Source organism: Mesoplodon densirostris, chromosome 4 (genome assembly GCF_025265405.1).
Source record: "Mesoplodon densirostris isolate mMesDen1 chromosome 4, mMesDen1 primary haplotype, whole genome shotgun sequence".
Taxonomy (NCBI): domain Eukaryota; kingdom Metazoa; phylum Chordata; class Mammalia; order Artiodactyla; family Ziphiidae; genus Mesoplodon; species Mesoplodon densirostris.
The window spans coordinates 1,077,555-1,103,162 of record NC_082664.1 but is presented as its reverse complement, the minus strand read 5'-3'; the positions used below and the strand labels follow the sequence as shown (position 1 = coordinate 1,103,162).

Genomic DNA, 25,608 nt, shown 5'->3' with positions numbered 1-25,608 from the left:
ATTCAATCAGCTGCCCCCGAAGGGGAGAGACCCTGCCCATATTCCACAGGGCAGGGCGCCCAACCTGCTCGGAGCAACATGTGGAGAGTGGGCTGCGGTGGGGTGTGGGTTGTGCAGATGTGGGGTGCAGTTGGGTGTGGGGCAGGTTGGGGGCACAGTGCTGTGGGCACAGGTGATGTGGCCAGGAGGCCCAGTCTCCGAGTGGCAGGGGCAGTGCCAGCTCACCAGGCCAGCCCCTCCCTTGTGACACGCCTGCCCAGACTTGGGGGCTCACAGGGTCCTTGCAGAGTGGGGTCTTTGTGTCTCCAGCTGTGGCCCCCAAGTGACTCAGGGAGGAGGCTCCCAAGCTGTTGGCCGGATGCCAGAGGACAGTGGCCTTGAGACCTTCTTGGTGTTGGGAGGGCCAGCAGGGTTGCAGCCCTCGGAGCGTGTCTGGCTGAGACCTAGGTGGCTTCATGGTCTGATGGACTTGGATGGGAGCCAGGGGATGGTGACTAGTCCGCCCGTGGCGTCAGGGGGGCGCGGTGCTGGGGGCCATCCCTGTGCTTCCGCCCCAGTGGGTTTGTGTTACAGGCTGTTTCCCTGTGGTCACCGTAGTACCCATGGTGATGTGGCCCCATTCAAAATCCTGGGGACAGGGCCATGGCTCGGGCTCCCGGGGCGGGGTTTCTGATGGGTGCTATGATGCTGTGGGTATAATAACAGCCATACCCCGAGCAGTAATACCACAGTGCCACAGACCCGCTCCCAATCCCTGCTGCCGGGGGCCGGGCTGGGGGGCCGTCAGGTGGAAGCAGAGCCCTGGGAAGCTGTGGGACGGGCTTGGCGCTGCACGTGTCCTGCTGGGAGCACGTGGGAGGCCTCTCCCGTCGGTGGTCAGTGACCATGCCCAGCTCTATCCTGAGGCTCCGAGGCAGGGCGCTGCTGAGTGAGCTGGTATCAGCATCCGGTTTGGAAGCCAAACCCGTTGTGATGGCCTCCTGGGTTGACAAATTGTCCTCGCACGGTGTATGGGTCACCTTGGGGCCCTTGGTACCCCTGGGGCCAGCAGGCGCCTCCCCCCACCCTGCCAGGAAGGCCAGGAGCAAAACAGGGGTCATTCCTGCTGCCGCCAACCCTGGGGCTCCAGGTCCGAGGTGTGCCTGCCTGTCCCCAGATGCAACTCTGAGCAGCTTCAGGCCTTTTGGTTGCAGCAGGACCTAGAGCAGGTGTGTAGGGGTGCCCAGCGGCCTCTCCTCTCGGTCCCCACTTCCCCCTGCCCTGACCACCGGGGCGTCCAGAGCCCCTGGGGGGCGACATTCACTGCGGCGGCCCAGGGCCCTCCTTCCCCGAGTCCACGCATCCCTTTGGAGCCCTCACAGCTCCAGGCCTTGGAGCATGGCTGAGTCGGTGGCCTCTGGGCATCCATTCTGGGGTGATTAGGGGTGACTGATCGCCATCAGGCCTGAAACGTCTGGCAAGTTCTGCGGTGTCCCCTCTGGAATGTGGACGCTGCTCTGTACCTGGTCCTACCTCAGCACCACGGAGCATCGAGAGGGTGCCAGCACCACCTGCTGGGGGTGCCCGGGCCTGGGGCCGGGGCCGGGGCTGCAGGGCTGGCCCTGTACTGGGACCCCTGCCCTGCCGGCATCCCTGGGAGGCTCAGGCCCCGGGAACGACCTCTGGAGCTGCTGGCCTCATCTGGACCTTGGTGACCCCCATAAGGGGCCTCGGCGGGGCCTCTGCTCAGGGGTTTCAGCAGGTGGTGCCGAGCCCCAGGCCCTTCCCGTGTCCCCTGGTGGTGGGCCGAGCCCCAGGCCCCGGCCCCGAAGGGGGCAGAAGCTGCAGGTCCGGGAGTTGGTGCGATTTCCAGCAGCGTTAGGCGTTGAGTTTTTTTTTTTTTTTTTTTTTGCGGTACGCGGGCCTCTCACTGCTGTGGCCTCTCCCGTTGCGGAGCACAGGCTCCGGACGCGCAGGCTCAGCGGCCATGGTTCACGGGCCCAGCTGCTCTGCGGCATGTGGGATCTTCCCGGACCGGGGCACGAACCCACATCCCCTGCATCGGCAGGCGGACTCTCAACCACTGCGCCACCAGGGAAGCCCAGGCGTTGAGTTTTACGAATACATTTACATCAGTTTAAACCCCTCTTACACAGGCAGTGTCTGTGGGTGGTAACCACTGAGGAGGGAGAGTGTGGGGTGTTTGTTCTCACGCCCACCCTCCCATGCCCCTCCCGTGGTCTCAGGCCGGGTCTGTGCATCCACGCCCGCACGAAGTGAGGCCAAGCCCTCCCTCGCATCCCCTCGTCTTGCTCGGTGTCCTTCACCTCTGCCTTCAGACCCCGTGGGAGAGACTTCCCAGTCAGGCGCCGGGGGCGCAGTGCCAAGTTCCACTTCCTGTGAGTGTGTGCCGGTGGGGCTTTAGGACAGGGGCTGTAGCACTGTGGGTGTAGCAGTAACTACTACTACAGTAGCATCACGGTGACACGCGCCGCCTCAAAATCCTCCCGGCCCTGGCTGTGTGTCCGGGGCTGCCCTTGCTGGCTCGGGCTGACTCTGAGGAGGGGACCCTCGCCCTGTGGGCGAGTCAAAGGGTCAGAGGGCGAAGTGCAGCTGCTGCCCACTGTGGGCCCCTGGGAGCCGCGAGGAGACGGGCCGGCGGTGAGTTAGGGCTCTCTGCCTGTGGTGAGACCTGGGAGTCGGTGTGCTATGAGGCTGCGAGGGGGCGGGGGCCTCACGTCTGGGGCGGGGGCGGGGGAGCCAGGCCCTGGGTGTGCTGGACGCGGCCCAGCATCCACGCGGGCTCCTGTGTTTGCTGCCCTCAGGCACTCGGGACACCTGTGCATCGTGTGGAGCTGCAGGTCGGGGACTGACCAGGAACCCAGCCCGGAAGGCTGACCCTTTGGAAAGAAGCTCCTCTTGGGTGCACGGTGTCGCCAGCTTTCTCCTGGGGTTCGGAGGTGATGCTGTGAGGTTGGGGCTCGGCACTCACGGCCGCAGCGGGTGGCGTTTGGGAGCAGGTGGCCTGCCGGGAGGCTCCGGCCTGAACCGGGCCTGAATGAGCCTGACTGAGCCTGACTTTGCTGCCGTGGCCACTGCTGCTCCAGGTTCTCCCTGGGAGTTCTGTGTCACCAGCTGTCCTCGAGGCATGGACACGGGGTCATCGTCCCACCTGCCGTCTCTAGGGTGTGAGCCGCCCCCTCTGCCCACCCGGCTGGGGGTCCTCGGGGAGCAGAACCCAGGTGTCTCCCGGACAGGCCGTGGGGCTCAGAGCGGGGGGCCTCCGGGCTGTTCTCTGGACTTCATCAGTGAAAATTCAAGGAACTGTCAAGTTAAGAAGAAAAAAGGGAACTTTATTCAAGCCAACTGAGGATTCTAGCTGGGGTAGCAGATTCTCAGAAGCTCTGAGGACGGTTCTGCCTGCTCGGAGTGGAAGACACAGTCACACACATCTTCGAGACAAAGGATCCTACATCAGAATGACATGCGGTATTTTACATAAAGGTCACCAAGGGGGCACAGCCCAGGGAAGCACGTACAAAGTGGGCAGCGGGTCACCGTGACCCCTGCAGAGCTGGGAAAGAACGCTATTCTTTAAGAAGTTGCACTGCCAGCGTCAGAAGGAAGGAAAAATCAATCTTTACAGGGGGGCAGGCACGACCGTCACCTTTGAGGAGCTCTGGCTAAGGTGTGACTCAGATGCACACATTCGGGGAGGGCCTAGTATGGGTCGGGAACACCATGCTTAAGTTTTCCTGCCCTGCCTTAAATACAAAATTTATCTCATCAACTTTTCAGGGTCACCTCAAGTGTGGAGAGGAGAGGGGCGACCCCCATGGCGCCCACGTGGGCCCGCAGGGCTTCTGTCTGGATTGCAGGCCATCATTTGCCTGAATGTTGGGATGAGCTAGACGTGGTTCCTAACGTCTGGTCTGAGTCTGTTCAATGAACTGGACAGAATTCAGCTTCCTAGAATTGCGTTTAGAACTTCTGGCTATTGGCCGATCTGTAAACCAGCCCGTGTTTCTCCTTTTGGGGGCGTTGGAGCAGGGTTCATACACGTGGCTGAGGCCAGTTTTGTGAAAGTCTGAAAGCTCACCCCAAAGCCACCTGGGCCCGGAGTGGCCTGTGCAGGTAGTCACACACCCGGTAATCTGAATGCTTTCCTGAGGGTTAGTGCTCTAATTACGATTTCCACTTCTTCCTGAGTCGCTTTTGTTAAGTTTTATTGCTAGAAGAGGAACGCTCCGGGCGATGTCATTGACACTGTCAGTGTGCTGTGCTAGCAACTGTGCTCTGTGCCTGCTTGGTCCTCCCAGCATGCGCTGTGTCCAGGGCACCAGGAGCAGAGCCTGACGGGTGGGAGTGGGCGCGGGGGTGGGTGGGAGGGTGGGGGAGGGGCGGGAGAGCCCAGGAGCTGGGGCAGAGTCTCAGGGACAGCACAGCAGACACAGGTGGATGGACAGGCTGCTGGCTGCTGGCTGCCTGGTGAAGCACCGCCTTGTGGACTGCAGTGAAGCAAGATAAGAGGAGCAGGTCGACCCCAGCTTGAAGATGTGTGCTGTGTCCTCCTATGTCCTGCTAGAGTGGCACGACCGCTGGGGTGAATCCCAAGGCTGTGCTTTGGCTCCCCAGGCATGGACCCTCTTGGGGGGGTGGGTGCACAGCTTCCAGAGCTTTGGGTTGGGGCGGTTATGTCAGGTGCAGCAGACGAAGGATGCTCAGGGTGGAGGAATGTGGTGGCAGTAATTTAACAAGAACAGCTCGCGTGGCTGAATGCTCGGTGCAGGCTGGACAGCCCTCCCAGTGCCTGTGGGTCACTTTGTTGGGTCCTCACCATGAATCCCCATGGAGCCGTGACTGCTATGGTGATTAATTATTCCACAGGCTGGACACAGGCAGCAAAGGACCCAGCGCAAGGTCGCCCGCCAGCTGCCCACCGAGCCAGGTCTCCATGGAAGAATGGAGGCCGTGATGTGAAGATGGTAGTGCAGGCAGATGGTTAGAGCTGGCTCTGGCCAGGGATGGAGCAGGACAGTGGGCAGAGGTGCGTGGAGTCCAGGGCAGGGTTCACGGTGTGTTCAGGCTTGGAGTGTGGATGATGGAGCCTCCGCTGGGTCTGGACAGACGACTCTCCAGGTCCTGCAGTCTGTGGCCAACGGTGTGACTGAGGGAACAGCAGAAGCATCTGGCCACTCCCCCCGGGTCTGGTGGACGGTTGCTCCTTGGGCTTCCCATTGGCACCACCACGGGGGTCTGGGGAGAGCGTACTCCTCCCCTCATCTCCTTCAGGTCACCTCTGGAGCCACAAGGTGACCAGCAGGGCTCCTTGAGCTGAGGACCCCTGACCTCTGGCCTTCAGGGGCTGCAGCTCTCCTGGGCAATTGCGGCTGCTTGCTGTGGCTCTCCCCAGCATCCACGCCTGTCCCCTTGGCCTGTGCTGAGCAGTGCGGCCTGTCCTGGGGGCCCCTGTGCAGGGTGGGCTTTCCTTCTGGACTGCAGCGCTGGGCCCCCGTGGTGGACACCGGGCTGGCACCTATGAGGAAGGGCAGGCAGGTCCAGGAGGAGGTGCTGAGCCAGGGCCCTGGGCCAGGGGAGCCCGCCCCGATCCTGAGGAGTGGTTTTGCAGGGAGTGCTGGGATCCCTTCTGGAATATTTCCTCCCATGTGGGCCCAGGCTTCAGCCAGCCAGTCCCACTGGTCCCCGGGGGTCTGACTTCCTGGAGCCGTGTTGGAGCTGGGTAAGTGTTTCTAGAGCCTTCCATCTCGGAGTTTTAGAAGCCTTTGAAGATTTTAAAGGCTTCTACCCCTAGGAATTGTGAAGAAAGAGAGGAGAGAGTCCACCCAAGAGGCGAGCGCCAAGTCTGCAGAGCCCCGAGGCCGTGGATGCCAGGCTGGCCTCCCATGGGGGTGTCAAAACACTCTGCCTAGAGGCCAGACACACACTCAGCCTTGGAGCACACTCACACTTGGCCCTGGAGCACACACACTCGGCCCTGAAGCACACACTCGGCCCTGGAGCACACTCACACTCGGCCCTGGAGCACACTCACACTCGGCCCTGGAGCACACACACACTCGGCCCTGGAGCACACTCACACTCGGCCCTGGAGCACCCACACTCGGCCTTGGAGCACACTCACACTCGGCCCTGGAGCAAACACACTCGGCCCTGGAGCACACTCACACTCGGCCCTGAGGCACACACACTCGGCCCTGAAGCACACACACTCGGCCCTGGAGCAACCACACTTGGCCCTGGAGCACACACACACTCGGCCCTGGAGCACACACACTTGGCCCTGGAGCACACTCACACTCGGCCCTGAAGCACACACACTCGGCCCTGGAGCACACTCGCACTCGGCCCTGAAACACACACACTCGGCCCTGGAGCAACCACACTTGGCCCTGGAGCACACACACACTCGGCCCTGGAGCACACACACACTCGGCCCTGGAGCACACTCACACTCATACTCACGCACAGATGCTGACACACAGACCCCCACACACGTGCAAGGCATCCACCGTAGAAGGGACCAGAGGTCACCCAGGAATGAGAGAACGGACATCTGAGTCTCTGCTCTGTCCGTGGGTCACTCGCAGTTTCTGGACTCGGAAGGCACTCAGCCTCCCTGGCTGTCAGGGGACAGTGGGGCTGCCACATGCGGGCAGCCACCCCCTGCAGTGCCAACACCCCAGTGATGACCAGACCCGCTCTCTGGGCAGGCTTCAGGCCGGGTCCTCGCAGCCCCTGTGCTCCAGAGCCCCAGGGTCCCTTGGCTCGGCCCTCACAGAGCATCTCCTGCTGTGCGTGGCTCATGGGCCTGCAGCTTCCAGGACATTCTGCAGCAGGGCTCTCCCAAAGGGCCAGCAGGGACCATGCAGTGGACGGGCTGAGGAGGGGACAAAGGTGAGCTCACTGCTGACCTCCCTCCCTACAGGAGCCCCTCAGCAGAGACCTTGGCAAGTCAGAGCCTAACCCAGCGGGGCTGCCGGCCCTGGGCCCTGGCCTTGACAGTTGAGAGACCCGGCCTGTCCTGAGTGTGGTCTGCTCACTGGGTGCCCTCACAGTGGGCTCCAGGCCTGTCCTGGTGGGTCCCCCAGGATGGCCAGGGCTTATCTCCTCTGGGTCATCTTCAGGCTGCCTTCCTGCCCTCTCAGGTTTCTGTTGGGGTGGTGGCGACCTGGCCTGGTATCTTCACTGCTCACCTGACTTCAGTCGGCCCCCAAGGGGCTCTGTGCCCAACTGCTGCCCTTTCCTGTGTCTGGCCACTCCCACATGTGAGCCGTTCGCCCATGGGCATGTGGCCTCCAGGCGCCAGGGAAGCTAAGAGTTCAGGTGCCCAGCCAGCATCACCGGCCCTGAGAGCGAGGGCCAGAGGAGAGCCGTGTGGCACCCGTGCGCTCTCCCAGGGAAGTTATCCCTGGTCCCAGGACCCTGGCGGTGGCGGGCTGCACAGGCTCCCCGGAAGGGGGGTGTGGACAGTGACCTGCGCTGGCACACAGGCTTCTTGGTGGCTGCAGCGGCAGCAGCAGCCCCAGCGTCCCACGCCCGTCTCTGGGGTCCGCGCTTTCAGCCGCGGCTCGTGCCTGTCTCTGGAGCTCCTTTAAGCAGCGCTCTGAATCCCCTCTCCTCACGCACCAGGAAACAAAGAGGGAAGAATAAGTCTCTTGCCTCTTCGGCAGGTCCAGACTTTTCCCCGGACTCCCTCCTGGCCAGCCGTGGTGCACTAACTCCCTTCAGGCTGTGTTCACGCCGCCAGCGCTCTGACTGAAGCCCGAGCCTCAGCTCCCAGCCCCGCCCGCCCCGGCGGCCGAGGAGACAAGCCTCTCGGGCTGGTGAGTGGTGGTCGGCACCGATCCTCTGTGCGGGAATCTCTCTGCTTTGCCCTCCATACTCCTGTGGCTGCGGTCTCCTCCGCGGCTCCGAAGCTTTCCCGCTCCGCCACCCGCAGTCTCCGCCCGCGAAGGGGCTCCTAGTGTGTGGAAACCTTTCCTCCTTCACGGCTCCATCCCACTGGTGCAGGTCCCAACCCTATCCTTTTGTCTCTGTTTATTCTGTTTTCTTTTGCCCTACCCAGGTACGTGGGGGAGTTTCTTGCCTTTTGGGGGGTCTGAGGTCTTCGGCCAGCGTTCAGTAGGTGTTCTGTAGGTGTTGTTCCATGTGTAGATGTATTTCTGATGTATCTGTGGAGAGGAAGGTGATCTGCGTGTCTTACTCTTCTGCCATCTTGAAGGTCTCTTCCTTGTGTTTAATTTTAATTCAAAGTGCAGAATAAATATCCAAGAGTCCATACAGATATCAATAAATGATTGAAGGAATAAAGCATGTGGAGGAGAAGAGACCAATCTCCCCCAGAGAAGAATTCCACATAATTCCATGTTCCCCGTTCTTCCATTTCAAGGTTAAGGAACATCGACCCCGCCCGTTGAGGGTGGCCTGCACTCAGAGACTTAGGAGAGCTTCTGGGTGTCCTTAAATTTGTCAACAAGTTTTTAGACATAAGACCAAAAGCATGATCCATGGGAAAAAATTGATAAATTAGAAAGCATCACAATGAAAAACATTTGTTCTCTGAAAGCCCCTGTTAAGGGAATCTAATGGCAAGCCACAGACTGGAAACATATATTTTCAAATAGCATATTTGGTAAGAACTTGTGCTGTGAATGCACACGGACACTCATAACTGAACAAAAGAAAGAAAGCAAGCCAATTAAAAGCGGACCGAATTTCTGAACTCACCAAAAAAGATGGACAGGTGGCAAATAAGCACTTGGAAAGGTGCTCCATGTCACATGTCATCAGGGATCGCAAGCTGCAACAACTGTGAGGTACCACTGCATGCTTAGAGTGGCTGGGATGCAGAACGTGGACACACCAGGTTCTGGTAAGGACCTAGACCACAGGAGCGCTCACTGATGGCTGGGAGTGTAACGTGGCTAAAGCACCTGCAAGACGTGTTAGCACTTCTCCATGGAGATAAACCTGGACTGCCCATGGGGTGGAGCAGTTTGCTCTCAGCTAGGTCCCCAAGTCACTTAAAGACTCAGGTCCACACAACAGCTTCATGGGAAGGCTCGTACCTGCGTTATTCACTCGAGCTTCTCCGTAGTTCCTAAATTTTGCGTACAGGGTGTTTATTGTACAGAACATCCCTCCTATACCAGTAAACACATGTTTCTAACCCCATTTTCTCTGGAGGGCTTTAACCCCATCATCCTGTGTTTCCTCAGTCCCAGCACAGCTGCCCTGTCCCTCAGGTTTCTGAAACACTCAGGATACAGGTTATCACATTGTATGTTTGCATAGTAAGACATGTGTGTCCTCAGATCTCAGACTGCTCAGCTCCATGTTGGCTGTGCTGGTGGAAGTGTCCACAGTCAAGGCGACTCTGCCCTGCAACTATAGTGCATAGCCTGTGTCACCATCGTTAGGGGAGATTTGTCCCATCCACTCAAGCCCTTGTTGAGGGGCATGTGGCACCCAGCTCATAGTGGAGCTGGTGAAGACATATCCAGAAACCTTGCAGGAGACCTTCCCTGATGCCCCAGGTCCTCAGCTCAGCCCCAGACTGCACCAGCTGGACCTGAGAGTGGACAGCTGTGGACAAGAGACAGAAGTAGATGGAACGTCCCTTCACTGATCCTAGATCCCTCCTCAACCCAGAGACCAGGGAGCCCCTTACCTGTAGCCACAGTGACCAGGAAGAGGACTCTCCAGCTCCAGTCCACGGTGAGGGCCGTGCTCTTGGGGCTCTTGTGAAGGAAGGGGTGTGGTTGTTGGGTGTTGTTCTCAGGGCTCGGAGCATCCATATTTAACCTAGGACACACCAGCTCATTTGCATATTCATGAAGCTGAAAAATTTGTATTTAATACATGGACCATCTTACAAGAAGCAGACTGATGACCCCTAAACCATGCTTAGTGGGAGGCTGAGGGTCCACATCCTCACCCTTGTTTGAGGACGTGCATCCCCTGCCATGTTCCTAAACCCTGTGCAGGCAGAGCTCCTCCCACTGAGGGACTAGCCCACATAGGACAAGGTCCTCATTGTGAACCAGCCTTTGAATGACACAGACACCTGAACCTGTTCTGGGCTTTCATGTCTGAATATCCTATTTCTGGAATCAGTGTGTCCCCAAACTCTGCAACCGCTGGGTAAACAAACAAACATACACACACATACGTACATATCTTTTTTTTTTTTTTTTGCTGTACGCGGGCCTCTCACTGCCGTGGCCTCTCCCGCTGCGGAGCACAGGCTCCGGACACACAGGCTCCGCGGCCACGGCTCGCGGGCCCAGCCGCTCCGCGGCACGTGGGATCCTCCGGGATCGGGGCACGAACCCGCATCCCCCGCATCGGCAGGCGGACTCCCAACCACTGCGCCACCAGGGAAGCCCCCATACGTACATATCTTGAAGCCCTACTTCTCATTGTCTTATTGAGTTAGGTAAGTGTTTTCAATAGGACCCAATATTAAACACTTCAGCAGTCCTTGTCCTACTAATTATTGGGTTTTTTTCCAGTTTCAAAGGAATTTAATATTATTTACATAGTTAAGGAACAGATGATACATTTCCATTTATTAGAAACTGGCCTCTATAATAAAATAGATTTTAAATTCAGTGTATGTCATTATTACTGCTAAGGAAACCTTAGCCCTTGTCTGCCTTAAAACAATCTTTATTGGCTGTAATTATTGCTGTGTAGTCACTGCTTTCAGTTAATTCCTCAAATCATTTAGATGGTCCTGTCTTCCACTTAGTGGTCTACAGAGCTTTGATCGAGGTTCCTACTTCCTGTGTCAGAGAAATTTAAAACATTTTTTGCTCTGTCCCTACTTTTGATTCTGTGGCATTTTCAAAATAAGACTCCAGCCACAGATTTGGTTAAATTGCTTAAAAGAAAATGTACAACAGAGAAGATCACCCAATCTCTGCTTACAGCCACAACCTGAGTTATAAGCTCAATTACTCCAAATAAATAGTTCTTCTAGGTACTTAATCAGGCCTTAGTATCTAAACCACCAAGCAATTTCCCCAAATAAATAAGAAGAGGAAGGCAGCTCCATACCGTTGTTGCTCTAGGGAGACACTATTAAGGACCTCACAAATCATTTTTGTTTTAAAACTACATCTACTCATCAAGCACTTATTAAGCTTTATAAATATATAGAGAACTCTAGTCCCAAGAGCTTTGTTCTATACTCTCCAAAAATATCTCTTGGGAGGTAACACAAAATTTAAGTCCTCACAATAGTGACTTTATTAAACTAGTTGCTTTATAAAACATTACAGGGCTTCCCTGGTGGCGCAGTGGTTGAGAGTCCGCCTGCCGATGCAGGGGACACGGGTTTGTGCCCCGGTCCGGGAAGATCCCACATGCTGTGGAGTGGCTGGGCCCGTGAGCCATGGCCGCTGAGCCTGCGCATCCGGAGCCTGTGCTCTGCACAACGGGAGAGGCCACAACAGTGAGAGGCCCACGTACCACAAAAAAACCCAAACCCCCCCCCAAAACATTGCAGATGTCATAATTGTTAACATAACAATTTACCAAACTGTAGTTAACTGGTGCAGTTTGCTGAACACGTTTTATAAAGGAAAGGAAATGCCAAAACCCTATTAAAGCTGATCCACTGCAGCCTCGGAGGACAAAGATTTGTTTCTCAGACACTTAAATCAGGCAAACAAAGCAGGTAAGGAGTTTCCCTCCCCCATCTGAAGCACTCCATCAGTAGAATAGTCTGATAAATAGAAACTAGACAGTCTATGCGTCCAAGAGATTCCACAACTTGGTAATGCAATAATGGAGAGGTTTATCTTCTTCAGCTTCAAAGTTGGAGGGTTTTGGTCATTTAATTTTTAAGTATCAAATTAGTGCTTTTCAGCCTCAGTATCTTCACTCTGAGATAAGCAGTCTTCTTCACAATGTATTTTTAATATTCTCATGCTCAATTTTAAGACAAAGCAATTTTAATACTAGGAGCACACCCCATGCCCTTGCAGCAGACTGTTTTTCTTGACAAGTTATGAAGTAGTTCAAGGAGGTATGGTTAAGGCTGTATTACTGAATGGTGCTGTTAAATACTACACAATTTTTTGTCATGTTGCAACTTTTGTTTCCAATTTAGTGACTGCTGCTATGGAATCAGATAGCAGCAACAGCAACATGATTAGGTCTGTTTTTTAAACTATGATTTAGTAGCAATGGAGTTTCCCGATTTTAACCCCTTGGCAGCAAGATCCAAGTTCCCTCATTTGCACATTAGCGCCTAAGTGTCAAGGGGTTAAATAACCAGCACAAAAGATACTGCATTTCTGATTGTAGCATTTGGCAGAACTGAAAGGAAAGGAAGTTGTACTACATGTTGAAGGGATCGTGGGCAAGAGAAAGAAGACACCAGGAGAAGATAAAATGTCACATGAAGTCTTCATGGTCTTGCACATATCCTCCATCATAACCACCATAATCTGCCAGATCGTCTTTCATGGTAGCCTTTAATCCCCTTCTGGGAACCACACCTTTCTTCTTCTTTTTGGCTTTGCTTTTCTTGCTTCTGTTTTCCACTGCAAAGTACAGTCAATGAATTGGTAATCTTTTTCAAGTCATCAATTTCCAATGAAATACACACATCTCAAACTAAGGCTTCCAAAAAACTGGCATAATATAGTGATTTTTCATATTGTGTAATTTTATCTTTTAGTAACTTTCCAAACTCTGTGAAGGCATCTCTTGAAGATGGGTTCATAGCATCTATTCCATAAACTGTATTATTAACACCAAAAGTTTCTTTGCCTACTTCGAGGTCTGACTCTTCCTGTAATTTCTTTAGCCGCAGTTTATCTGTTCTGGTGTTAGCACTCTAGGTTCTTCAGGTCCTTCTAACTTGACGTCCTCGTCCTCGCCTTCCCAGCTGTCCCCGCCGGCGGTGCCGCTGCCCCCCACCTTGCGCACCGGGTCTTCCACGGAGAACACGTCCGCGTCCCAGGAGTCGGAGTCCCCCCGCCCCCCCCCGCCGCCGCCGCCGCCGCCGCCGCCGCCATCTCAAGCCGGGTGTGAGCCTAATTATTGTTTTAATTGAAAACAGGAGACTCAGCCTCTGAGAGCAAACCCCTCCCCCGTCCCCTCTGCGCCCGCACCTGGGCTGCAGCCCTGTGCTGGGTGGTCCTGAGCGCCCCCTGCAGCCCAGCGCATACCCTGCAGGGGAGGATCCTGCCTGGGCTCACAGGGCAGTTACCTTCCAGCGCCTCTAGTCCGGTATTAAATGGCTGTTTTCTGCCTTCAGAATATTCTTTTAGAGACAACATATTATTTTTAATCATCTCTAGAAATAGCCTCAATAAATCCACATACTCGGTAGGGGGACCCCAAACAAGCATTTTATGAAAACACCAGGGAGCGCCTTCCCTGGATCTGTGGATGCACTGATGCAGTTGACACTTATAGTGAGCCCAGACATTCTCAAGGACTTTGGGGGCCTCTCATCTCCTGGAGGCTCCTATGGTCTAATATTATGTCAGAGAATAGCTGAGCATAGAAAGCATGGGGCTCAATGCCCACTCCCCCTCTACTATTCCAATAACACACACACACACACACACACACACACACACACACACACACACAGCCTGATGTTGGCAGCAATGATCCCAAATTTGTCTTTCTTCCCTGAATCTAGCACAGGGGCAGTGCCCCTCCCACTGGCACTAAGCCTAGGTGTGTGACTTGATTTGACAAACAGAACAAATGCAAGTAGACAAAGAAAGGTGCACACACATTGGGTTTGCCTGTTTCTGCAGCATCTGGAACCCTGCAGGGGCCCCATAAGAAGGGACCAGGCTTTGCCTCACATTGTCAGAAACCAGTGCAGTCCCCCCTTGACAACTCAAAGCAGTGCAGCTGGGGGTCCCCTAGTGGCCCCACCTGTGGAAGGGAGACCCCTGAGAAGTCAAAGGAGGAGAAGGCAGAGCCCCTGTCACCTGACTCAGGTGATGCTGCTCTGTAGGCTCACCTGTCTGAGGGAGCAGCACTGGGCAGGTGAGCTAGGTCAGCTGTGTGAGTTGTACCCTGGCAGGACACCTCTTCGCCAGGATGGCCACAGGTACATCCATCCTCGGGCTCCATCCTGCTGGTAACCTTCCCTCCTGACCACCTGCCCTGAGGACCTCAGGACCTGGCATCCAATGGGGAGAGAGGCCCACTACTTAGTCAACCACGTCCACTTCACCAAGTCCCTGTGACAAACCTGCTTCCCTTTCTGGTTCTGAGTCTCTGGTGAAGTCTTCATAGATATTCCTGAACATATCAAATACCCAATAGCAGGACAGAGGTTTTGGCCATGACCATCAAGGCACAAGAGAGAATGGAGTCTGAGGTCCAGGAGTGAGGTGCTCTGAGCCTGGTCTCCCAGCTGTAGGTACCGAAGCCCCAGTGCTCTGACGTCCTGGATGTGGTCTTGATGCATCACTAGTTCCCCTCCCCAGAGAGAGTCTGCACATCGTGGATCTTTCAGTGTTAATCCACTGCTAGGACATTGCGGGGGAGGTCATGTGTGGGGAGGGGGCTTTCTACATTGATAAGGTTTAATACCTGTGGTTCAGTGGAACTGGGTCTGGGCTGTGACCTCCATAAGGGTCTCCAGTGTTGTGGCCCATCCCCTGCCACTACTCCCTCCCAGGCTGCAGTGTCCCCTGTCTATTCCTTTTTAATCTCTTAACCTGATAGCTGTGCCCCCTCCCTGGGTCTGGAGAGGACAAGAATTCCTACTCGCCTCCTAGGAGAAGCTTGTGGAAAGGTTCTTCCTCTGGAGGGTCTGCCCAATGGAAGTTCTGGGTATGTTTCAATATTTCTCAGTTGTTAGTCTTTGCTTCCCTCTATCAGATGTCATGAAGGGATAAATATGGATCCTTACTGTGAGGACTTGGATGTTTCTGGGGTTAAATCCCACAAATTATGGAGTGTGGACCCCAGAAATTCTCATCCTCACACTGGTCCACCCTGGTCCTGCAGACATTCATAATTATTCAACAGTAGGTGCTCCCCCAGCAGCTTCTCTTCCAGGTGGGCAGATCTCACCTGGATTCTGGATGGGCCCACCTCTCTAGTTTTGGGGTGGGGGTTTCCCCTGCAATGTCAGGACTCTGTTAGGTTCAGGGAGATTATTGGTGTTCAGTTTATTCAGAATTTTCTTGCTTTAAGGATGGAAATGACCATTTCCAAACGTGTTACCTGTTGGTGCAGAAACCAGAAGTACTAGCAGAGGTCATCTTTGACCTGTTAGTAAAAGGAGGAATCTAATGTCACTAAGTGTAAGAGGATCCTGGACAGACATAACTGAACATAGGAAGACAGGGATGAAGGACACAGCCAGATTCTTATGTAAAAGTCTCAGATTCCAAACCTCTCCCCAAAAGGCTGGAATTCAAAAGCACACTAGGTGAGGAGCTGGTCATGTCCCTGGTGACAAAATTCTAGTCAGAAGGCAGGAGAGAGTGTCTTACGGGGCATTCCTGGTTCCTGAGGAGATGACTTAGAGGATGTCACCCCCCTACTCCCAGTCTCTTTCCATGTCTGTATGTGGCCTTGGGAATGCTGTCACCACCTCCAGACGGGATGTGGGTCAACTGGAGGTGAAGCTGACATGTGAGTGTTCCATGCGGAAGATTGTTCAAACCCGCTCTCTGGGTACATGAACTGTTGTCCCCAAGCCTGGAAACACTCACATCTGGGCTCTTGTTTCATTAGTTTGTGATTTTGCTCATTGTTTACTCAGTTCAATCTGTCTTCCTACACTATCTGCTGAAATAGCCTCACATAATTATCTAAAGCCATAAAGATAAAAAGTGATTTGAAAATCACTAAGTTCCACTGAGCTCAAAGTCGGTGTTTGTTGCATTAGACAGTCATGAGACATGGCTGACCACCAAGATGGTGCTCACAATGGTTTCATCTTCAGCAGGGAAAATTCTGTACATTCCTTAGATGTGTTAGGCTCTCTCACTGATAACCTTGACCTGGTGTAATGTTTTCATGGACCATACCTCAAAATGAAAACTGAGATTATTAACCAGGAATTAGTATTACTAGCAAAATCTTCGCTTTAGAAGATATTCCTCTATCTGATGTAAAATCCACCCAAATGACAGAAGTTACTGCAGTTACTAGAGCTTGTCAATTGGCGAAGACCAGAGAATAAACACATAGGTTTGGGGAGTAGTGCAAGGTATTGGCTTGTTTTGAAAACAAAGCAGGGTGTCGTCTCACATCTGCTGGAAACATCATCAGATGAACAACAAGGTAAGGAATTTTTAGACAGGTCTACACCCTAAGGACTTGGCATATAAAGGGGAAGGCAGTGTAAAATTAGATACTTTGAAAGCTGTAGATAATGCTGTAGCAGATCATTTACCCAAGAGTGGCCTTAATCTGGTTCTCACTTTTCTAGACCCTGAAAGATAAATCTCTGGGAATTCCCTGGTGGTTCAGTGGTTAAGACCCTGCACTCTCACTGCCAAGGGCCCGGGTTTGATTCCTGGTTGGGGAACTAAGATCCCACAAGCCATGCAGTGTGGCAAAAAAAAAAAAAAAAAATTCTGGAGGCATCCAAGAAAGTCATAAGATATACAGTCTTAAATAAGAAATTGATTTTATATAAAAATAATAGAAAAATTCGAGTTAGCAACTTCATTCAGATAATCTGCAATCTCACATTTTGTGACATCAGATATTTTCAAATAAATATAAGTTAAACTTCTCTATTAATCTTCTCTACATGGTACTGATAGGCATAGAATAGGATAATTGAACAATTCGTTTAGAAATCTCATGAGGGGATTAAAGACAGAAAGGGAATTATAGGAGTTTGGGAGACTTCTGTAAGCTAATGACCACTCAAGAAAAGAATCCAGTAACCAAGCAACAATCGACTCTACCTAGAAGGAAGACCAGGTGCATCCAAGTGCCAGACACACTCAAGCCACAAATCCTGATAGTTAAAACACAAGACAATAAATATGCGGTCTGAATCTTGTTACATGAAGGCAGGGAGTTAATCCTTGAAGAGTAGCATTTCTGCATGTAGTCAGGACAGAAATATAGGTGAGAGGGGACATAATACAGAAACCTGAGATGAATTACCATATTTTAGTATATGTTGCCACCCTTCTGCTAATATACATATGATTTAAATAGTGTCATGACCTTCTGGGTTAAACCATATAGGGTTAAAGGAGGAATTGGTGATGTAAGACTTGATGTCTACTCAACGATGACAAAGTAGGTTTTCTTCTCCCCTCCCACTTTTTCATTGATTGTAAAAATGTGGCCTTCTTTGTTCTCTGGGCTTGGCTGCCCACCTGTATCTCTCACAAGCATCCTATGCTAATTAACTCAGACTTTGCCTACAGCTTTGCCTCTGGCTGAATTCTTTCTGAGATGGGACAATAGAACCCAATCTCCAGAGAGTTCTGACACCAGATTAGCTGTTTCAATCAGATGACAGTGGGTTCCAGTCCCCTCTTGAGTCAGGGGTGGTGGGTACATGTCCCATCTGAAGGAGTGTGAATTCAGTACAGACAAATCGGTGACTATCTTAAATCAACACATGTGGAAACTAAAAACAAACAAATAAACAAATCCCCCCACAAAAATCATAAAAAATACAACTAAGGTAATTTCTCAGTTCTGTGTAAGCAGCCAACAATGAAATCCTGTGAAACTGTAAAGGAGGCACACAGAAACAATCCTCTAGGGTCCTTTGAACACACTGAGATGGATTTAACTCAGCTTCCAGAGTCTGGAATTTGAATTTATTTTATGTCTAATTTCTGGCTTTCTTGAAGTAATTCCTTGCCAGAAGGCTACAGCCCTTAGAGTTCATAGAACGATTCTTGAATTTGTGTTCCACTTGTGGTGTAGCAACACTCATATCAAGTGACTGAGGTGTTCACCTTACAGGAATCTTTATAAAACAACCCTGTAAGGTGTCACTATGACTCAGTACTACACAGTCATCACCATCCACAGTCTTCTGGAAAGGTTGAAAAAGTAGCTCCCTAAATTAAAATTATCCAAAATTTCCAAAACTTGGCCAAAGGTCCTCCCCTTAGCACTAGTGACATCATTATCCACTACCTCAAAGAAAAATCAGTTTTCGCCCTGTGAGGTGGTAACTGGAAGGACCATGCATTTAGAGACATGTCCCTGCAATACTATCCCTGCCCTATTGCAGTCGGACACACAAGATAATGGAAAGGATTCATGTATAACACCCACTCCTGGCACCAAGACAAAGGCTGCCTGCTCACTACATCTAATCAATAGCCTTCTAGGATATTCAACCAGTTAATTTTATCTATTGAAAGAGACATCAGAGAAAAACTGCCCTTGAACCTCATTGAGGGACCATATCAGGTACTTTTAACAACAAACACAGCTGTGAACCTCCTGAGTGTGGACATTTGGGTATTTGTTTCACAGCTGTCTTAGACCATTTGGCTCCACAAACAAATTACCATAGACTGGGTGGGTTATAACCATAGACATTTATTTCTCATATTTCTGTAGTCTGAGAAGTCCAAGATCAGGGTCTGGAAGACATGATTCCTGGAGAGAAACTGCTACCTAGATGACTGACTTTTCCCTGATACCTCACCTGGTGCGATGGGACAGGGAGCTTTCCCTGTCTTCTTTTTTTTTTTTTTTCGGTATATGGGCCTTTCACTGTTGTGGCCTCTCCCATTGTGGAGCACAGGCTCTGGACGCACAGGCTCCGCGACCATGGCTCAAGGGGCCCAGCCGCTCCGTGGCATGTGGGATCTTCCCGGACCGGGGCACGAACCTGTGTCCCCTGAATCGGCAGGCGGACTCTCAACCACTGCACCACCAGGGAAGCCCCTCCCTGTCCTCTTTACAAGGCACTGATCCCATTCAGAAGGTCTCCACCCTCCCGACCTAAGCCCTTCCCCAAGGGCATTTCTCCCAATAACCTCATGTTGGGCATTGGGTTTCAACATGTGTATTTTTGGGGAAAAAACCCCACTGAACTGATCACAGTAACTAAGGAATCAATTCATAATTCCACACAATTGGAAGGCTCCCCAGGTGAGTCCCTCAAACTGAAGATTCTCATGGATGTTGTAGAAGCTCTGATCTTTGCTAGAAAACTGCTGATGTAAGACCTTCAGAACCAGCTGATGACCTTAGAGAGTGGACAGTTTCCACACAAAATGTTCGACTAAGAGCTCAAAATCTATTATGACTTTATTGTTATTGTTACTATTATTATGTACTTACATATATTTATCATTATATTTTTCTAAGGACTCAGATGGTTATATATCCCTAATGGCAACTTAGTTTTTATTTCATTTTTGAAAAGCTGTTAATTGGAATTAGTAATTACACTATTTTTTGTTTAAATTTTATTGGAATATAGTTGATTTACAATGTTATATTAGTTTCAGGTGTACAACCAAGTGAATCAGTCATACATATATATACATACATTCTTTTCTTTCTTTTTTTTTTTTTTTTGATTCTTTTCCCATACAGGCCATTACAGACTATTGAGTAGAGTTCCCTGTGCTATACATCAGGTTCATATTAGTTATCTCTTTTATATATAGTAGTGTGTATATGTCAATCCCAATCTCACAATTTATCTCTCCCCCACTTAATCTCTGGTAACCATAAAGTTGTTTCTATATCCATGATTCTACTTTGGTTTTGTAAATAAATTCATTTGTACAGTGTTTTGTTTGTTTGTTTTTGTTTTTTAGATTCCACGTATAAGTGATTTCATGCGATACTTGGCTTTCTCTGTCTGACTTACTTCACTTAGCATGACAATTTCTATGTCCACCTATGTTGCTGCAAATGGCATTATTTTGTTCCTTTTTATGGCTGAGCAATATTCCATTGTATATATGTACCGCATCTTCTTTATCCATTCTTCTGTTGATGGACATTTAGGTGGCTTCCATGTCCTGGCTATTGTAAATAGTGCTGCAATGAATATTGGGGAGCATGTATCTTTCTGAGTTATGGTTTTCTCTGGGTATATGCCCAGGACTGGGATTGTTGGGTCATATGCTAATTCTATTTTTCGTTCTTTAAGGAACCTCCATCCTGTTCTCCTTAGTCACTGTATCAATTTACATTCCCACCAAGAGTGTAGGAGGGTTCCCTTTTCTCCACACCCTCTCCAGCCTTTATTGTTTGTAGATTTGCAAAGACAGCCATTCTGACCTTTGTGAGGTGATACATCATTGTAGATTTGATCTGCATTTCTCTAATAATTAGTGATGTTGAGCATTTTTTTTTCATGTGACTTTTGGTCATTTGTATGTCTTTTTAAGATAAATGTTTACGTAGATTTTCCACCCGTTATTTATTTAGGTCGTTTGCACTTTTTTTTTTTTTTTTTTGGATATTGAGGTATACAAGCTGTTTGAATATTTTGGAGATGAATTCCTTGTCATGTGCTTCATTTGCAAATATTTTCTTGACCCATTCTTTGGGGTGTCTTTTCATTTCTTTCATGGTTTCCTTTGCTGTGCAAAATCTTTTAAGTTTAAAGAGGTCCCATTTGCTTATTTTTGTTTAATTTTCATTACTTTAGGATGTGGATCAAAAAATATCTTGCTGTGATTTATGTCAAAGTATGTTCTGCCTATGTTTTCCTCTAAGAGTTTGATAGTATGTAGCCTGACATTTAGATCTTTAATCCATTTTGAATTTATTATTGTATATAGTGATAGTCATTCTTTTGCCTGTAGCTGTCTAGTTTTCCCAACACCACTTATTGATGAGACTGTCTTTTCTCCACTGTAGATTCTTGTCTACTTTGCCATAGATTAGGTGTCCATAGGTGCAACGGTTTATCTCTGGGCTTTCTATCCTGTTTCATTTATCTATATTTCTGTTTTTGTGCTCAGTACCATACTATTTTGATGACTGTAGCTTTGTAGCATAGTCTGAAGTCAGGAAGCTAATTCCTCTGGCTCCATTTTTGTTTCTAAAGATTGCTTTGGCTATTCAGAGTCTTTTGTGTTTCCATACCAACTGTAAAATGTTTTGTTCTAATTTTTGAAAAATGCCCTCGGTAATTTAATAGGGATTACATTAAATCTGTAGATTGCTTGGGGTAGTATAGTCATTTTGACAATATTGATTCTTCCAGTCCAAGAACATGGTATATCTCTCCATCTGTTTGTGTCATCTTTGATTTCTTTCATCAGTATCTTACAGTTGTCTGAAAGAGGAAATAAAAAAAATACCTACAAAGAATGACAATGAAAACATGATGACCAAAAACCTATGGGATGCAGCAAAAGCAGTTCTAAGAGTGAAGTTTATAGCAATACAATCTTACCTCAAGAAACAAGAGAAATCTCAAGTAAATAACTTAAATTTGCACTTAATGCAATTAAAGAAAAAAGAACAAAGAAAACCAAAGTAAGTAGAAGGAAAGAAATAATAAATATCAGAGCAGAAATATGTGCAATATAGATGAAGAAAACAATAGCATAGATCAGTGAAACTAAAAGTTGGTTCTTTGAGGAGATAAACAAAATTGATAAATATTTAGCCAGAGTCATCAAGAAAAAAAGGGAGGACACAAATCAATAAAATTAGAAATGAGAGAGGAGAAATCACAACAGACAGCACAGAAACAAAAAGAACTATAAGAGACTACTACAAACAACTATATGCTAACAAACTTGACACAGCACAGAAACAAAAAGAACTATAAGAGACTACTACAAACAAGTATATGCTAACAAACTTGACAGCCATGAAGAAATGGACAAATTCTTGGAAAGCTATGATTTTCCAAGACTGACCTGAAAAATTAGAAAATATAAACAGACCTAACACAAGTAATGAAACTGTAATTAAAAATCTTCCAACAAACAAAAGTCCAGGACAAGATGGCTGCACAGGCAAACTCTATCAAACATTTTGAGAAGAGCTAACACCTATCCTTCTCAAACTCTTCCAAAATATAGCAGAGGGAGGAACTCTTCCAAATTGGTTCTGCGAGGCCACCATCACCCTGATACCAAAACCACACAAAAATATCACAAAAAAAGGAAATTACAGACCAATATCACTGATGAACATAGATGCAAAAATCCTCAACAGAATACTAGCAGACAGAATCCACCAACACATTAAAAGAATCATACACCATGATCAAGTGGGGTTTATCCCAGGAATCCAAGTATTCTTCAATATACGCAAATCAATCAATGTGATGCACCGTATTAACAAATTAAGGAATAAAAACCATATGATCATCTCAATAAATGCAGAAAAAGCTTCTGACAAAATTCAACACCCATTTATTTTATTTTATTTATTTATTTTTTTAACATATTTTTGGAATATAATTGCTCTACAATGGTGTGTTAGTTTCTGCTTTATAACAAAGTGAATCAGTTATACATATACATATGTTCCCATATATCTTCCCTCTTGTGTCTCCCTCCCTCCCACCCTCCTTATCTCACCCCTCTAGGTGGTCACAAAGCACTGAGCTGATCTCCCTGTGCTATGCGGCTGCTTCCCACTAGCTATCTATTTTACGTTTGGTAGTGTATATATGTCCATGCCACTCTCTCACTTTGTCTTAGCTTACCCTTCCCCCTCCCCGTATACTCAAGTCATTCTCTGGTAGGTCTGTGTCTTTATTCCCGTCTTGCCCCTAGGTTCTTCATGACCTTTTTTTTTTTTTTTTTTTTTAGATTCCATGTATATGTCAACACCCATTTATGATATAAACACTCCAGAAAATGGGCAATTTACCTCAACATAATAAAGGCCATATATGACAAACCCACAGCAAACATCATTCTCAATGGTGAAAAACTGAAAGCATTTCCACTAAGATCAGGAACAAGACAAGAATGACCACTCTCACCACTCTTATTCAGCATAGTTTTGGAGGTCCTAGCCATGGCAATCAGAGAAGAAAAAGAAAAAAAATCCAAATTGGAAAAGAAGTAAAACTGTCACTGTTTTCAGATGACAGGATACTATACATAGAAAATCCTAAAGATGCTACCAGAAAACTACTAGAACTCTCAATGAATTTGGTAAAGTTGCACGATACTAAATTAATACACAGAAATCTGTTGCATTTCTACACATTAAAAACAAAGATCAGAAAGAGAAATTAAGGAAACAATTCCATTTACTATGGCATGAAAAAAATATAAAACACCTAGGAATAAACCTACCTAAGGAGGGAAAAGATCTGTACTCTGAAATTTATAAGATGGTGATGAAAGAAATCAAAGATGACACAAACAGATGGAAAGATATACTATGTTCTTTGATTGGAATAATCAGTATTGTCAAATGAGGATACTACCCAACATAATCTACAGATTAAATGCAATCCCAATCAGATTACCACTAACATTTATCAAAGAACTAGAAGAAATTAAAAAAAAATTTCTATGGGACCACAAAAGACCCTAAATAGCCAAAGAAATATTGAGAAAGATAATTGGAGCTGGAGGGATCAGGCTCCCTAACTTTAGATTATACTACAGAACTACAGTCATCAAAACAGTATGGTACTGGCACAACAACAGAAATATCATTCAATGGAACAGGATAAAAAGTCCAGAGATAAACCCACACACATATGGTCAATTAATCAACGACAAAGGAAGCAAGAATATACAATGGAGAAAAGACAATCTCTTCAATAAGTGGTGATGTGAAATTGGCAGCTTCATGTAAAAGAAAGAAATTAGAACATTCTCTAACACGATACACAAAAACAAACTCAAAAGTGATTAAATATCTAAATGTGTACTATAAATATATATAAATGGATACTAACTAAGAGTTTTATAGTACCCATTGTATAAATGGATACTATGAAACTCTTAGAGGAAAACATTGGCAGACATCCTTTGACATAACTGCCATATCTTTTTGCATTTGTCTCCTAGAGTAATGGAAATAAAACAAACAAACAAAAAAAAAACAATTGGGACCTAATTAAAGTTAAAAGCTTTTGCACAGCAAAGGAAATTGAAAAAAAAGAAAACCTACAGAATGGAAGAAAATATTTGCAAACAATGCAACAACCAAGGGATTAATCTCCAAAGTATACAAACAGCTCATAAGGCTCAATATCAGAAAAACAAACAATACAATCAAAAAATGGGCAGAAGACTTAACAGACATTTCTCCAAAGAAGATATACAGATGGCCAAAATGTACATGAAATAATGCTCAGCATCACTAATTATTAGAGAAATGCAAATCAAAGCTACAATGAGGCATCACCTCAGTCCAGTTAGGATAGCTATCATCAAAACGGCTACAAATAATAAATGCTGCAGGTGGTGTGTAGAAAAGGAACCCTCCTACACTGTTGGTGGGAATGTAAATAGCTACAGACACTGTGGAGGACAGTATATACGTTCCTTAAAGAAGTAAAAATAGAGCTACCATATGACCCAGCAATCCCACTCCTGTGAATATACACAGAGTAAACTATAATTCGAAAATATACATGCACCCCAATTTTTATTGCAGCAGTATTTACAATATCCAGGACATGGAAGCAACCTAAATGTCCACTGACAGATGAATGGATAAAGAAGATATGGTGCATATATACAATGGAATATTACTCAGACATAAAAAAGAATGAAATAATGCCATTTGTAGGAACGTGGATAGACTTAGAGATTATTATACTAGTTTTAGTACGTCAGATGGAGAAAGACAAATACCATGTGAAATCACTCATATATGGATTCTAAAAAAATGATATAAATGAACTTATTTATAAAACAGACACAGACTCAGAGACTTCCAAATAAAATTTATGGCTACCAAAGGGGAAAGGTGAGAGGGAGGGATAAATTAGGAATTTGGGATTAACATAAACACACTGCTATGTATAAAATAGATAATCAACAAGGACCTACTATATATCACAGGGTACCATTCTCAATATTTTGTAATAAGCTATATGGGAAGAGTATCTGAAAAAGAATACATACATACATACATATATATATATATATATATATATATATATATATATATATATATACACACATATATAACTGAATGAGTTTGCTGTACACCTGAAACTAACCCATTATAAATCAACTATTCTTCAATAAAAATAAACTAATTAGAACAATAAAATTTAGAAAGTAAAAAATAAGCTTTTCTCTGCAATAACATTCATTACCTCATGGTAGGATAATTATAACAAGTCACAGAGAGAAAATGGTACAATTATATTTAATTGGTTCCAAATGTTATTGTCTATTCCAACCTTTAACCTCAATTAAAATTAGAAGATAGTTGTAAAAAAAGTGGAAAAAGTGAAATAAAAACAATGACAATAATAATAATAATAATGAAGAGAAACCTCAAATAAAATTGGGTTAACAGAAGGGGGGTTCTCACGCCCTTTGACGATCTCAGAATCCAACAAGAAGAAGAAAGTTTACCTCTAATTTTCTGGCAAGAACTCAGCCAAAGAGAAACCATGGACTCAGTTCTCTGTAACCCTTTCAACTCCCCTTTTCCCTTGATAAAAGAGTTATTCTCTCCATTTTTACTGGGGACTTGCAA

The 25,608-nt window shown here is 47.7% G+C and overlaps 1 pseudogene and 1 gene segment (V, D, J or C); both read right to left on the bottom strand.

Annotated features, from left to right (window-relative positions):
* LOC132487771 (Ig mu chain C region secreted form-like) overlaps positions 1–25,608 on the bottom strand; it is a 78,423-nt gene that overhangs the window by 43,206 nt on the left and 9,609 nt on the right. The window contains 2 exon segments of the C gene segment in view: positions 4,735–4,751; positions 9,681–9,699. Coding sequence covers positions 4,735–4,751; positions 9,681–9,699 — 36 coding nt within the window.
* On the bottom strand, positions 12,406–13,031 carry LOC132487773 (eukaryotic translation initiation factor 3 subunit J-like; annotated as a pseudogene).